General features: G+C 44.1%; 1 protein-coding gene and 1 pseudogene across 1 annotated transcript; both read left to right on the plus strand.

Annotated features, from left to right (window-relative positions):
• Window positions 1-1,097: 1,097 nt before the first annotated feature.
• On the plus strand, window positions 1,098-3,904 carry LOC119325192 (F-box/FBD/LRR-repeat protein At4g00160-like). Its single transcript, XM_037598940.1, has 4 exons — window positions 1,098-1,632; window positions 1,969-2,865; window positions 2,939-3,094; window positions 3,292-3,904. The coding sequence occupies exons 1-4, from the start codon at window positions 1,585-1,587 to the stop codon at window positions 3,703-3,705; spliced, it is 1,515 nt and encodes a 504-aa protein (XP_037454837.1). The 5' UTR covers window positions 1,098-1,584; the 3' UTR covers window positions 3,706-3,904.
• A 4,956-nt stretch (window positions 3,905-8,860) lies between these two features.
• Window positions 8,861-11,049, plus strand: LOC119325189 (annotated as a pseudogene).
• The last annotated feature ends 2,760 nt before the right edge of the window (window positions 11,050-13,809 follow it).

Here is a 13,809-nt window from a genome sequence, read left to right on the forward strand (position 1 = left end):
AGAGAAGGAAACGAACCATGATCACACTAAGGAAGTAAATGAAACAGCCAGAAAGCTGGGACTTCACCGAGAATTGGGAAAGTGAACATTGTCCAAAAAAAAAAGTTGGTAATGAGTTCTTTGTCTTTTCTTGAAATTAACATGAACAATTTTTTATCTCAATTTTTTTATAAAAAAAATAACACTGCAAGTGACCTTGCACTTGCAGAAACACAAAGTACAACATGAAAGATGTAATGATAATCCTGAATGTGCGCCACCATACGAGAATGCAAACAGATGGGTGCCAAGCGCCATTGAGGGCCGCCAGATCTGAAGTTTAATGGCGTGTCCAGTGCGCTGCCCTGGCCAAATTCTTTCAACAGTAATGGCTTCACCTTTGATAAGCTACTTTGTAAGACTGACAACCAGCATATCAGCGATAGAGCTAGCCGTGTCGAGTTAGGTTGAAGATGAGACCCTTTTTTTTCTCTGGTGTTTGCTGCGGTGGTGCTAGAGGCAAGTAACGAGCGCTGGAGTCAAGCTCAAGGGTGTCGTCGGTCTTGATTGTGTAAAGGATAGCTTTCAGATGTCTTTTTACTAGTTTTGCCCAATAAAAAAAAATAGCGCGCTACAACAAAATAGCGACAACCTCAAAATACGCTATTAGCGTGCTATATCGCCATATAGCGTGCTATTAGCGAGACATTATACACTAATATATTTAGCGAGAAAATTATTAATATGCTATAGCGTGCTATATCGCGATATAGTGTACTATTAGTGAGACATTGTACACTAATATATTTAGCGAGAAAATTCTCAATACGCTATAGCGTGCTAGCTATTTTTTTCAGTTTGCCAGATCGATGTCTTCGTGTGGTTTATACTTTGGTCATCTTATATTAATTAGACATGTACTACCATGAAAAAATACGAAAAGGAACACTTTTTTTTGGTAGTAGCAGAGAGTAGAAATACTACTACAAGTTTTTTTTAGAAATAGTACAAGGTGGACCTCGAGGACTGAACAACAATGACTGCAATTGCACATTGGGCCTTTAGCCCATCGGTGCCATCGTTCCTCCATCACAAGCCTCCCACCCCTAAGGGTTCCTTCTTCCACCAAGAGAGCAAAGGGGATCGGGAGTCAGTTATGCGCCGCCGCCTACCCTGCGCGGCTGCGCCCATCTCCCACCTCGCGCCGTCATCGTCGCCGTCGGATGCCTCGAATGGGGATCCAGTGCTGCTTGCGAGTAGGCGACCAAATAAGCAGCTCCCAATCGAAGCAGCAGCAGCTCCATTTTTCGAGCAGCTCCTTTCCGAGCTGCGACCGGCAATCGAAGCAATCAAGCTGGCTCCAGTCGGAGCCGCAATCCGCAATCGAAGCAGCTCCCTTTTTTAGTGGCTAATCCGGAATCAAAGCAGTCCTTTTCGGATTACAATCAGAAACAGGCCCTCTTTCGAATTCAGTCTCCAGGTTTCCATTGGTGGCGAGTCTCAATTGGTGGTGGACAGCCTAGACATCAGTACCCGCCAATTTCAAGAGGAGACGAGCAACAACTCCCTAAACATCAGTTTTCGGAGTGACCAGCAACTCGGGCGATGGCCAAGTCTAGTCGCCGGCGACGGGCTGCCAAATTGAATGCTAAGGTGAGTTCCTTGTCCTCTCCTTCCTCTGAATATCTTATTTTCCTGAGAGTATATACTTAGCCAGACAGGGGTCAAATTTCAGCCTAGTAGACAGCATAAAATTTGAATCCTTTGAGTCTATCAAATTTTAGTTTTTTGATACAAAATTGCATCATCTTTTAGCCTATCGAAATCTACTTTTTTTTGTACAAAAGAGAAATTAGATTTGTGTTATCTTAAATAGATCAAAGCTGCATCTATGCGACGGTAGAGAAATTGTATCTCTGGGACTATGAAACTTGCCACTTTTGAGACTACCAATGTTGCATATTTGATTTGTTTCTGTGCCAAATGCAGAAAGGCAGTCGAGATGATAGGATCAGCAGCTTGCCCAATGATATCCTGGTCAACATTCTTGATCGACTCGATGTCCGCGACGCTGTGAGAACCAGTGTCCTCTCGAGACGGTGGAGTCAGCTTCCTGCCATGCTCCCACAGCTTAGAATAAATGCTCAGGACATACTGCCCTCAAAAATTAAAACCGGCATGTCCGATGATGAATTGGTTCGAATGTCCAATGCAGTTGTGATCAAAGCGACGAAGAGCATACTGGCACGCAGGGATCCAGTCGAGTGCACCATCCGCTTATTCAGTGCGACGTTCTACTTGAGCGACGATGCACCCTTATCAGTTGGGCATGCTGTTGGCAGTGCCATGGTGACACACAAAATTGAGAAGGCCGAATTCAGAGTTTTGACACAGAAGAAACGCCTAGAGTGCACCATTGGCGATATGCTGACCTATGGGAAACGGTTTGTGTTGTTTTTCAACAAGTGTCTAAATGCATTCGCTGGTCTCACGCGCCTCTGCCTGCAGAACTTGAGATTCGCTGAATCTGACTTTGTCTCCAACATCCTCGTCACTTGCAAGCAGTTGAATTATTTAGGTTTTCTCAATTGCGACACAAAGAGTTGGATAACGCTCCAAGTTGAGCACGCACAACTCAGTGAGCTCAGTATTGTCAATTGCCGTTTTGACATGGTCGAACTCACCTGGCTTCCGAAGCTCACCTGTCTGGCGTTTGAGATTTGGATCGCTTTCAACGAACCACCACTGTCATTTGGCTATGTCCCATTGCTTGAGGTTCTGAGCCTTTCAAATGTTGCTTATAATCGGCACAAAATGGTCAAGTTAAGTACATTTCTTGGCGAGACCTCTGTTCTAGACCTGAAGTTGGGGTTTAAATGTGAAAAGGTAAGTCGGATGATTGCTTTTGTTCTGGCTTCACTTGCTCACTACTCATCCTATCATGTGCTTATTGTTGCAGATTTGGGTTCAACCAGAGTGTTTGGCCGGAAGGCAGGCACATGTGTTCCACCAACTAAGGATTCTCCGTCTATTTGGCATTCCTGAAGGGTATGATCTCACCTGGACAATGTTCTTCTTGGAAGCGGCACCGTCCCTGGAGGAGCTCTACATGACGGTTTGTTCTCAACTAAAGCCTGTTCTTTTTTTTTTTGAGGGGTTGCTCCATTCTTAAGGACATTATGTTCCTCCCTACAGTCTTTTCTTTTGAGGGGTTGCTCTATTCTCCATTGCATGACTGCACACACCTGTGCTTTCACATGGCATGCAAAATTAACCTGTTCCATTTACCTTTGTCCTATGGGTGGTACGCAGGTGGTTGATCATCCGTGTGAAATGGAAATGGATGAGAAGGTGAGGAGGCGGGAGTCGTATAGCGAGAACAAGGGGGTCCAGTGGGAATCACCTACACCAAATTTCAAGCACCATCGTCTCACCAAGCTAGCCTTCTTCTGCTTCCAGTCTGAAGAATACATGGTGAGTCATGTCAGGCGTGTCATGAAAGCAGCGGTGAATCTAGGGGATGTGTACCTGTATGACAGGGTCACATGTATCTACTGCGAAGGCGTGGAGCCTCTAAAGCCGATAGTGTTTCCGAAGACAGATGAGCAGATGTCTTCAGTGGAGAAGCAAATCAGAGAGGGCACTGAGTCACCTGCCATAATCCATTTCCTGTCGGCTGCTGAAATAAGCGATGATTATCTTGCAAGGATATGTGAAGACGGTTAGACACAGCTTCTTTGCATACCAGTCGGCTGGAATGAGTATTGCATTGGACTAGAAAAAAGTGGCGCAAGTCTGCATTTCCTTAATTTGGTGTGCTTTTTTAGTTGCAATGCCTTGTATAATTAAAATCGGTTGAAAGTAATCGTGGCACTGTTGTCTGTGAATTCAAGAATTTGATAATCCAGTTAAATTTTAGACCAAAGTTTCTAGAGTTATATTGGATCCAGTGATCTGTAATTTTAGACCAAAAATGCCATATTTCATGAGTTTGACTGTCACTAGAAAATTTGCGGGGCAGCGCTCCAGTTGAACATATACACATTTTTTTTCAAAAAGGAGGCAAAAGATTTGCCTCATCGATTAGTTAAGAAGAAGAGAATTGCCTAGTTAATTTTTGGAAAACCGGGCGAAAACCGTTACAAACAACCCAAAGACGCATTACTCACACAAGAAGAAACACGTGACCGCACATGTGGCCCTCCCAATGCACCGCAACCCTCGACACTTGTACAACACAATGGAGCTTCACACAAGAACACTGACAATCATGAAATCGCAGGCGCCTTCCAGATGACGCCGCCCTTCTTGCTTTTGTTTCTCTTTGCTTTCTTCCTATTGGGTTTCTTCTTGAGGAGGCATCCATTTGTGTTGCCAGATCCAGACTAGTCAGCCATCCATTTGTCAGGAAAGTCGTAGAACTCATTGTACTTCTTGATGTAATTTTCTTCTACCAAGGGGCTCCTAGGGGCAGGCACCAACAAACCATCCGCATCGACATCGTCGACCCGAGGAACCCCCAACACGACATCCTCCACCACAGGCATTTTTGGGCTATACGTGGATAAGCATTCATCTTGGATACGCTCGCACGGTAGAGGAATGCTGCGTAAGGTTTGGTTTTAAATTTGTGCAAATCTAGAATTTCAGCGAATGGCAGTTTTTAAGGCAGGGCAGCATAAACTTGGCTCTGTCAGTACGGAACACGGTTCAAGGGAGCTAGGAACGCGATGGCGCTCTCCTGCCCTGCTCCGGGGATCTCCAAAGCGCGCTAGCTCGGTGTGCTCCCCGCTGCCATCGCTAACATCATTTTTTAAACTTTCAATCTAACCATGTTCGTGGACCACCTAGCGACAACTAGAAGCACTGGAGTGGATTGAAGGCGCGCCGTCATCGCCCCTTCTTCACCAAAACTGGGCAAACCTTATTGTAGTAGACAGTCGGAAAGTCGTTGTGCTAAGGCCCGATAGCCAATGAAGAAAGTCGTACATCAGAAGGATCAAACCTGTAAACACCTAAACAAAGACCTTCGTGTAGGTCTTTCGTGTATCGAGGCTCTTTTGTCTCCTAACTATAACCCTATTTCTATGGAATAAAACCCGCTTGCCCGAAAAAAAGACAACAAATTTTGATACATCATGCGCCTCCCAATTTTCCTGCCTTTTCTCATGGCTAATGTGAACTTATCAAAACCTTCCATCCTCTTCAGACCATAAACATTTTCAGCCATTGGGTCTTTACTTAGATGCATGTCGGCCGTTTGAGTTACTGTCAACTCATCTCTCTCTTTTTTAACCTAGGAGCTTTATTGATTATACTCAGAGGTAACACATTGGCGGGTAATACATCCAAAGGGATTCCAGAGCAAAGTTAATCCAGAGACACCTTCAACAAACCTCACTCGCTTGTTCAGCGCAGAGGCAGTGCAAAGGTCGCTTGGGGATGCGAAGGAGAAAGTTCAGTGCGGCGGTTGAATGCCCGCGCGGCTCACAAACCTCTTTTTACCGGTGGCGGGAGGAACCGGTGGATTCTAAACCAATAAAATGCTGCCACCTCAAAAGTTATGGGACCACATGCATATACAGGCCAAGTATTCTCATGTTTGCATGGCTCGTATTTCCCAGGGCCAGGGCCCACCATGTGCAAGTGCAATCCCTACTAAGGAGTCCACAACCGTGATTGCAATGGGTGTTGTCCTTTTTTTACCCCATCCCAAAGCAGGTAATTTAATAATCAATCTAAATTAGGAAATTTAATTAGCTTAATATTAATCCCTATTTTCTAATTTGATTTCACTTAGAGATATTTTTAAATATTTTAATAATTTTAAAAACTAAATTATTTCAAAGAACCACTTCCAAATATCTGAAAATAATTGATTTTGCTCATTTCAAAAACTAATTTTAATTTTTTCAGAAAACAAATCTCACTTATTTCAAAATACTAATTTCACTCATTTTCAAAAGCTGATTTCAATAATTTCAAGAACACATTTCACACATTGAAACTACTTTCGGCCATGTAAACAGATTTCACGTGCACTCTAGTAGAAAACTTGAATGTAAAGCAATGTAAACCAACTTGGTCACATGTAACCCTATCCCTCATCCACATATATAAGGAGAGGTAGGGACCTCTCAAGTATGCGGCCAATATCTCCAACTGATCCAATCTCTCCACGAGACAAACACATCAATAGAATAAGACATGCTGGATGTAGGGTATTACCTCCCCACGAAGGCCTGATCCTGGGTAAAATCCGCCTCCCGTGTGTTTCCTATTCTAATCTTGTATGTGTGCTCTGCCCCATGAGTAAGCCTATGCAGGTATCTGCTGATTTTTGCACCGTCAGCGTGTACCTTGCTGATATAGAGATCCGAGTCGAGAGCAAAGGCTTCGCTGAAGGCCAACGCCTCCAGCGTCTCGGCCTGCACCATGTCCTCTAAAAAACGGTTATGCACTATTTTGGGGCACCTATTGAGATGCTCTTAACCAAAGGTGGCCAAATGGGTCGGTCCTGGCGTGGTAGCCCGATAGCCCGCATGCGTGGCCTGGCACATTTATGATCGGGTCTTGCCGATACATGGCCCGCCAAGGGCCTTGCCTGGGCGCGTTCGCTAGCACGACACGACCCGTTCACCTTTCAAAGTTTTTTTATATATTAGTCCTTGAAAACAACCGAAATAGGCCTAAAAATAGCCAAAAATCTGGCGGACTGTTGGGCTAAACATGCCGATGGCCCGGTCCGTTACCTTGGTGTGACGTGCCTGGGCCAGAGAGCATGGCACGAGTCTGGTCCGGCACAAACCCTATTTGGCGCTGCAGGCGCCTATTATAGGGCATTTTGCTAACAGGCACCAACCAATCGGAACAATCCACCACATGTGACCAGTTGCTCATTTTTCTCCTTCTATTCTTTTCCCAGAATGCGACCGTTTTTTTCTTATCCTTTTCGGTTTCTTTTTTGTTTTCTTTTTCTTTTGCAAATGCGTGAACTTTTCTTAATTTTTGCAAAAAAATAAAATTGATGAACTCTTTTTTTAGATTTGTGAACTTTTTTCAGAATCGATGATTTTTTTTTCAAATTTTATGAACTTTTTTCAAATCCGGTGAACTTTGTTAAATTTATGAACTTTTTTAGAATTTGATGAAGTTTTTTTTTCAATTTTTTTGAACCTTTCTTAAATTCTATGAACATTTTTGAGAATTGATTAGCTTTTTAAAATTTGATGAACGTTTTTCCAAAATTGATGAACCTTTATCAAATTTGATTTTTTACTATTAAAATCTGTGAACATTTTTCAAATTTGATGAACTTTATTTTCAAAAACGATGAACTTTTTTTTTGAAAGTCAATGAAATTTTTTCAGGCTTGTGAACTTTTTCTTCCAAAATGAAGAACTTTTTTCGAAATCACGATCTTTTTTCCAAATAATTTAAAAAAATTAAGTGATACCATAGATGAGTGATTATGTTCAATAAAATAGAACCGCGACCTTGTTATTAAGCTCCTGCCTCTGTTATTAGTCACCAATAGCAAGTAGCTCATGTGGCTGGTGGCACCTGTTTGTCACCACGGTGGTGAGGTCGTATCCTGAGGAGAGCATATATTTTTATTTTTTTTGTTTTGCGAGCTTTTCATGGGCCGGCCCAGCGCGGGGCGCTGCAGGCGCCAGGAGCGATGGGCGCCTGCAGCGCCGGTATCCCGACACAACCCACCTAGTACATGGGTCGGCCCATTTAGTGCAGGCTGGGCTGAGCCATGTCATGCCGGCCCATCTGGTCAGGTTTGCTCTTAGCCCATCCGTGCCATCATTTCTCTCCATCGCAGGCCACCCCTCACCTAGAGTTTCACCATGTTTAAAAAAACCCTAGGGTTTCACCATATCCTTAACAACATGTTTGGTTGGGGTAATTAGAGTTAGGAAATGCAAATTGAAGGGGTACGAGACTTTAATCTATGACACCGTCAATTGTCACGACCAAACAAGGAAATATAATTTCTTCTCGAATGCTCTCACATAATTCCTATCATGCGCCATACATAGGATTAGAAATAAAACGACTCATCCCATATCTAATCTCAATACAACTCCCTACTCTAAAACTCTCATTCCCCTTTCCAAATATTACCAAACACGCTGTAAAAAAAAACTAACTAGGGGTGACCAGAGAGCAAAGGGGATCGGGAATCTGTTATGCGCCGCCGCCTGCCGTGCTTCAGCAGTGGCACCGCCCCTCCCACCTTGGGTTTCGCCAGAGAGCAAAGGGGCCGCCGCCTGCCGTGCTTGAGCAGCGGCACCCAAATAAGCCGCTCCTCCTTTGGGAGCCGCACTCCCCAATCGAGGCAGCGGCAGCTCCATTTCGAAGCTGCTCATTTCCGAGTTGCAACCGGCAATCGAAGCAACTCTTTCGAATTCAGTCTCCGAGTTTCCATTGGTGGCGGGAACCCAGCAGCTATATATACTATCTGGCCTGACGGCACCGCAGTACCCGCCAGTTTTCGAAGAAGAGCAATTCACGGCAACTCGTGAGCCTTCAGCTTGCCGAATTTCGGAGGAGACGAGCAAGCTCCCGTGACATCCGGCGATGTCGAGCTCTCTTCGCCGTCGACCGGCTGCCAGACCGATGGCCAAACCATCCGCCAAGGGCCTCAACAGCTCTAACCGATGGTCCTCTCTAGCCAATCTGGTCAGTTGCTTATCATGGTTTCTGTAGATCTTTTTTTTATTGCCTGGCATAATTCCTTCTATGAGTGGTCAAACTGGCACAATTGAGTTTTCGACGCACAATTGAATTATTGAAATAGCATCATATAGATGGTAATAAATCAACTCTGATTTCCTTTCATGCCAAATACAGGGAGAAGAGGAAGGGCATCATCAAGATGATCGGCTCAGCAATTTGCCTAATGATTTGTTGCTTAATACTTCCTCCGTTCCGAATTACTTGTCCTCAAAATGGATGTATCTAGAACTAAAATACATCTAGATACATCCATTTCAATGACAACTATTTCCGAACGGAGGGAGTATCATAGAGCGACTTGGTACCACAGATGCCGCAAGAACCAGCATCCTTTCCAGACGGTGGAAGCCAATCCCTGCTATGCTCTCCAAAATTTGTCTGACGGTTGGTTCCTCGGACTATGACTATGACAGGTCAAAGTTGACATGTGACCATGTAGTTCGGGCCAATGCCAACATGCTTCAAGCAACCAGGAACTTGCTGGAAAACAGGACAAGTCTATACCCCATTCATCTCCTGCGCCTGCAATTTTTCTTGGGAGATGAATCCGATAGCATGCATTGGCCGGACTGTTGCCGACACCATATCAACACAAAAGGTTGGATCTGTCGAGTTAACTCTCCTGACAAAGAAGGGAGGCAGCCAATGCTCCCCTGACGATTTCCTCACTCACGGGAAACGGCTCAAGTCATTTGTTGATGCTTGTCCTAACACATTCAGTGGTCTTACACGACTAAGCCTAGAGAGTTTAAGGCTAGGTGAATCAGATTTCCCTAAAATTTTCAGCATATCCAAGCGACTGGAGTTCCTCCGCTTGTGCAACTGTGACATGGGACTGCTGTCTTTGCTAGAAGTGGAACACCCGCAACTCCGTGAACTTGAGATTCTCAAGAGTGATTTTGAGAGAGTTGATCTGAATTGGCTGCCTAAGCTCACAACATTATCTTTTGCATGTTGGATATCTAAGCATGATCCTTTGTCTTTTGGTTATGTACCGTTGCTCCAGACCTTGAGTATCAGCAATACAGCTCTTTCATATCATAAGATGCTCAAGCTAAGTGAGTTACTTGGCAAAGCCACTATAAGGGACCTGCATTTGAACAAGGTTAGTGAAGGTTGTATATTCTTGTTGATGATGCACGTAACATTACCTGGTCATGCCATTGTGAGGTTCTGGTCTCTTATCTGGTTAACATACTCCGCATTCGTCTAAATTTGCAGATTTGGGTTAAACCGGAAGGTCCAAGAGAATTATCTCAGGTGTTCGACAAACTAAGGCTTGTGAGTTTGGCTGACATTTCTGAAGAGTGCGATCTGACTTGGACAATGTTCGTTCTTCAAGGCGCACCCTCCCTTCAGGAGCTATCCATCAAGGTAAATTCTTTGTAGCTAATCTCCCTTTGTGCTGCATGTTCAAGTTTGCTCTGTGCATTGAAGTTACATAAGCTAGTTTGTTTTCTCAAATGTAATTTTGTTTGCCTGATGAAATGCAGGTGTGGGATCATCAATGTGATATGGTCGAGGACGAGGAGCTTAGGAAGAGGCTCAAGTATACCGAGGTGAAGAAGGATGCGTGTGCACGGTGGGAAGCACCTGCATCGGGTTTCAAGCACCACAATCTGACTGTGCTGAGAATCTTTGGGTTTCAGTCAGAGGACAAATTTGTGGATTATATCGCGGGTGTGATAGAAGCAGCCGTCGGTCTTGAGGACATATACTTGTATGAGAAGCCAGCATGTGAGACATGTAAGCGCAATACCAAGGACAGCTACCCACGGACAAACAAGGAGAGGATTGCGCTTAGGAACATATTCAACTGGGAGATGTGCTCGCTTGCAAGGATTCACTTCCCGAGTTCAAGAAACTGAAGATTTCGGGCATGTTCTGAACCTCTCCAACTCCGAACTTCACAAACTCCAGAATCAAATCAGAGCCGAATGCTAACTTTCACGGGAGCCGTCTTGGGCCGCAGTGCAATTTTGTGGAGCAAGGAAAACCCAGCTTTGCGTTTAACAACAATCTGAAGTTCCACGTATTTACATAATTTTGCAACCGCTCAGGAAAACACTTCTACCTGAGCCCTCGACGTATGGGCGAAGCACTGGTCCGAATTGTTTTCCCGCGCCTCCCTCGCCCGGTCTCCCTCTCCCTCTCCCTCTCGAACCCTCACAGCCGCCACCAGTAGCGCGGCTCCCCCCGTCGCCGGTCGGATCCCGTCCTCCGCCTACAGCCATCCCAGCGTCCTTCCCGCCGGATCCCTTCGTCGACGCAGCTATTCTCGTCGCCAGCGAGGAGCAGCAACCCCATGGCAAAGACGAGCTCCACCGGATGCCATCGACGCCGACACAACCGCCAGAGCCACGAGCAGCCACCCGACGGCCGAGCCCTCTAACCCAAACCGCTAGGTGAGCTCCCGTTGGCTGAAGAAAGATGGTCTGCCCATGGCTGACATGGTGTTGCTATTGTTAATGGACATTGCAAAAAATAATAATAATCAGATATTACATGAGTTCAGATATTACTGCTACGAGTTCAGTACAGTGTGCTATGTGTGCAAAATGATGTAAATTCAGATATTAGGCTGCTAGGTACTGCTACGAGCTCAGATATTACTACAATGTACTGCTATGACTTCAGATACATGATTTTGGCTTTGCAAAATAGTACAGTTTGTTCATAATACCTTTTGTACTGCTATGAGTTCATATATTACATAAATTTGGCTTTGCAAAAAGGTATAATTTCGATATTATCCAGTACATGTAAGGACCAACGTGACATGCATAGAAATGCTCTCTGTACAACAAAAATCGCTGCAATAGCCACTGGATTTTTTTTCATATTCATGAGCATCCTTTTCAAAATCGATGATTTTCTTTTCAAATTTGATGATTTTTTTTTGAAAATCTACAAACTTTTTTTCAAAATTGAAGATTTTTTTAAAATTTGATGAACTTTTTTCCAAATCGACGATTTTTTTTTCAAATTTGATGAGCTTATTTTCAAACCGATGCACTTTTTTTTAAACTTGGTGAACTATTTTTTGAAATCAGTAAACATTTTAAATTTCATGATATTTTCAGAATTAAACCGGCATTTTTTTCCTAGGAAACCAACTGAAGAAAAAAACCTATCTTTTTTTATAGAGAACGAAAATGAATAAAAAAACTAGCGGACGAACCTGCGAGCTGGCGAAGCGGGAGAGTGGGCGAAGTTGCTAGCGGGGAAATGGGAGGAGTGGGCGAAGCGGGAGGGCAATACTGGGCTGCGGCCCACTGGAATACCCACGAGCGCCAGCTGCCTAGCTGGCGCTTAAAGCGCTGACTAGGAGCTCCCAGCCACCAGAGCTCCTGAACACTTTCCCATTGCTACCTGAAGTGAGAAGCTACGTAATGAAGCTGAATCCCTTTTCAGAAGTTGTAGGACATCAGAACACGCCCTTCATCATAGGCGCCCAAGTGTTTGTTTAGTCGTGTAACTTGTTTGCTGGCATATTCGGCACTACTGAAGAATGCTAAGAAACCATGGTAGTACAGGGGAAGAACGTTTTAGTCATGTAACTTGTTTGTTTGCTGAAGTTGTTTATTTTGTTGTTGCTGGGATTAATATGTAATCTGATATCATTTCCCTATGATGATAACCTGTCCTTATGTTTTATAATCGGATGTTTTCTAAAATAATGAACTTTTCCTTTGATGCTAAAATAACAAGTTTGTTCAGACTCACGATATGTATTTGCCGGCAAAACTCCGTTGATAGATCTTTTTTTAGTAGCCAATCTATTTCCATGGACGAATCTAGGCAAGACGGCTGCTTTGCTGGTGCCGAAACCGCCCCCATGGCGCCGCCGTAGCTAGTAGCTGTAGGCGGTGCGGGGAGATGGGGGTACTGGAGGGATCGAGTGGGTATAAGGAAAGAAGACGCGGGGCTGTAGCATGTTTTTGATGGTGTGGTATGAGGCGGTTCAACACGGGCACTGCGATCGCCAATCGGTCCACTGATACAGATTTCGACCAACCAGAACGGATCGTTTTCTATTTTCGAGTTACTAGACAGCGAACTAAGGAGATCAAATGCCGAAACACAATCACAGCTACGAAATCACATGACCACAACTCGCAGGAGCTGTCTTGGGACTTCTCAGTAGACATGTTGAAGTTAAATTCTTATATTGCCGAAACAAGACCAAATGACAGTGAACATTCTCTATTGTTACAGAGATGGCGTGCATCAAACAAAACAGTACTGAATTGTTGACATCAGTGGATAGGCAAAATGCAAAGAGCAACAAAAGGACATGCAAATAATCAGAACTGGAATCAATAAAGCGCACTGGAATCACTGCCACATATGTAATCCGTAGCACACAATATCAAAGGTGGAACGATATGTAATCCGTAGCACGTAATATCAAAGGTGGAACTATATGCAATTCGTAGCACGCAACATAAAAGGTGGAACAATAATCTTCGACCAGCATGACAGGCAAATGTATCAGCAAAGGTAAAAGTCTCGGCAGAAGATGCGAAAAACTAGAGACTAAAAAAACTGGCTGAGCTCCATTCGGCTGACACTTTTGTTCCGATCCATCGCCTGCTTCCTGACATCTGTTTGCATTTGAGAATTGAAAGAAAGAATTTAGGAGGACAATTAGGAGATAGTGCTGATAACACAAGTATAAACAATACTTTGTCAAAAGACACAAATCTTGCTGTATTTTTATTTTTCAGTACTCTAAACCCCAGTCGCCGTATGAGCCGAAGATGTAGTACCCGACGAGGCACTTCCTGGCAGCCGCTAGCTTCTTCCGCTGATGACGAGTGCCTTTTGAGACCCAGACCCAGGGGACCTCAATCATGGTCACCTCATTTACAAAACAGAATCGCTAAAATCTTAGCTCATTTACACTACAAGCTCCAAAGAAAAAAAGTATAAACAGCAAAAACACTGCAGAAACTGTAAACAGTCTAAAGCATTCCAGAGATTTTTAAATCTCGGCTCAACTTTAAAAGAAGAGCAATCAGCACATATTTAAATGGACAATCCAAGTACTTTTGGAAAATTACAGCAAACAAGAGTTAA

This window comes from Triticum dicoccoides, chromosome 6B (assembly GCF_002162155.2).
Source record: "Triticum dicoccoides isolate Atlit2015 ecotype Zavitan chromosome 6B, WEW_v2.0, whole genome shotgun sequence".
NCBI lineage: Eukaryota > Viridiplantae > Streptophyta > Magnoliopsida > Poales > Poaceae > Triticum > Triticum dicoccoides.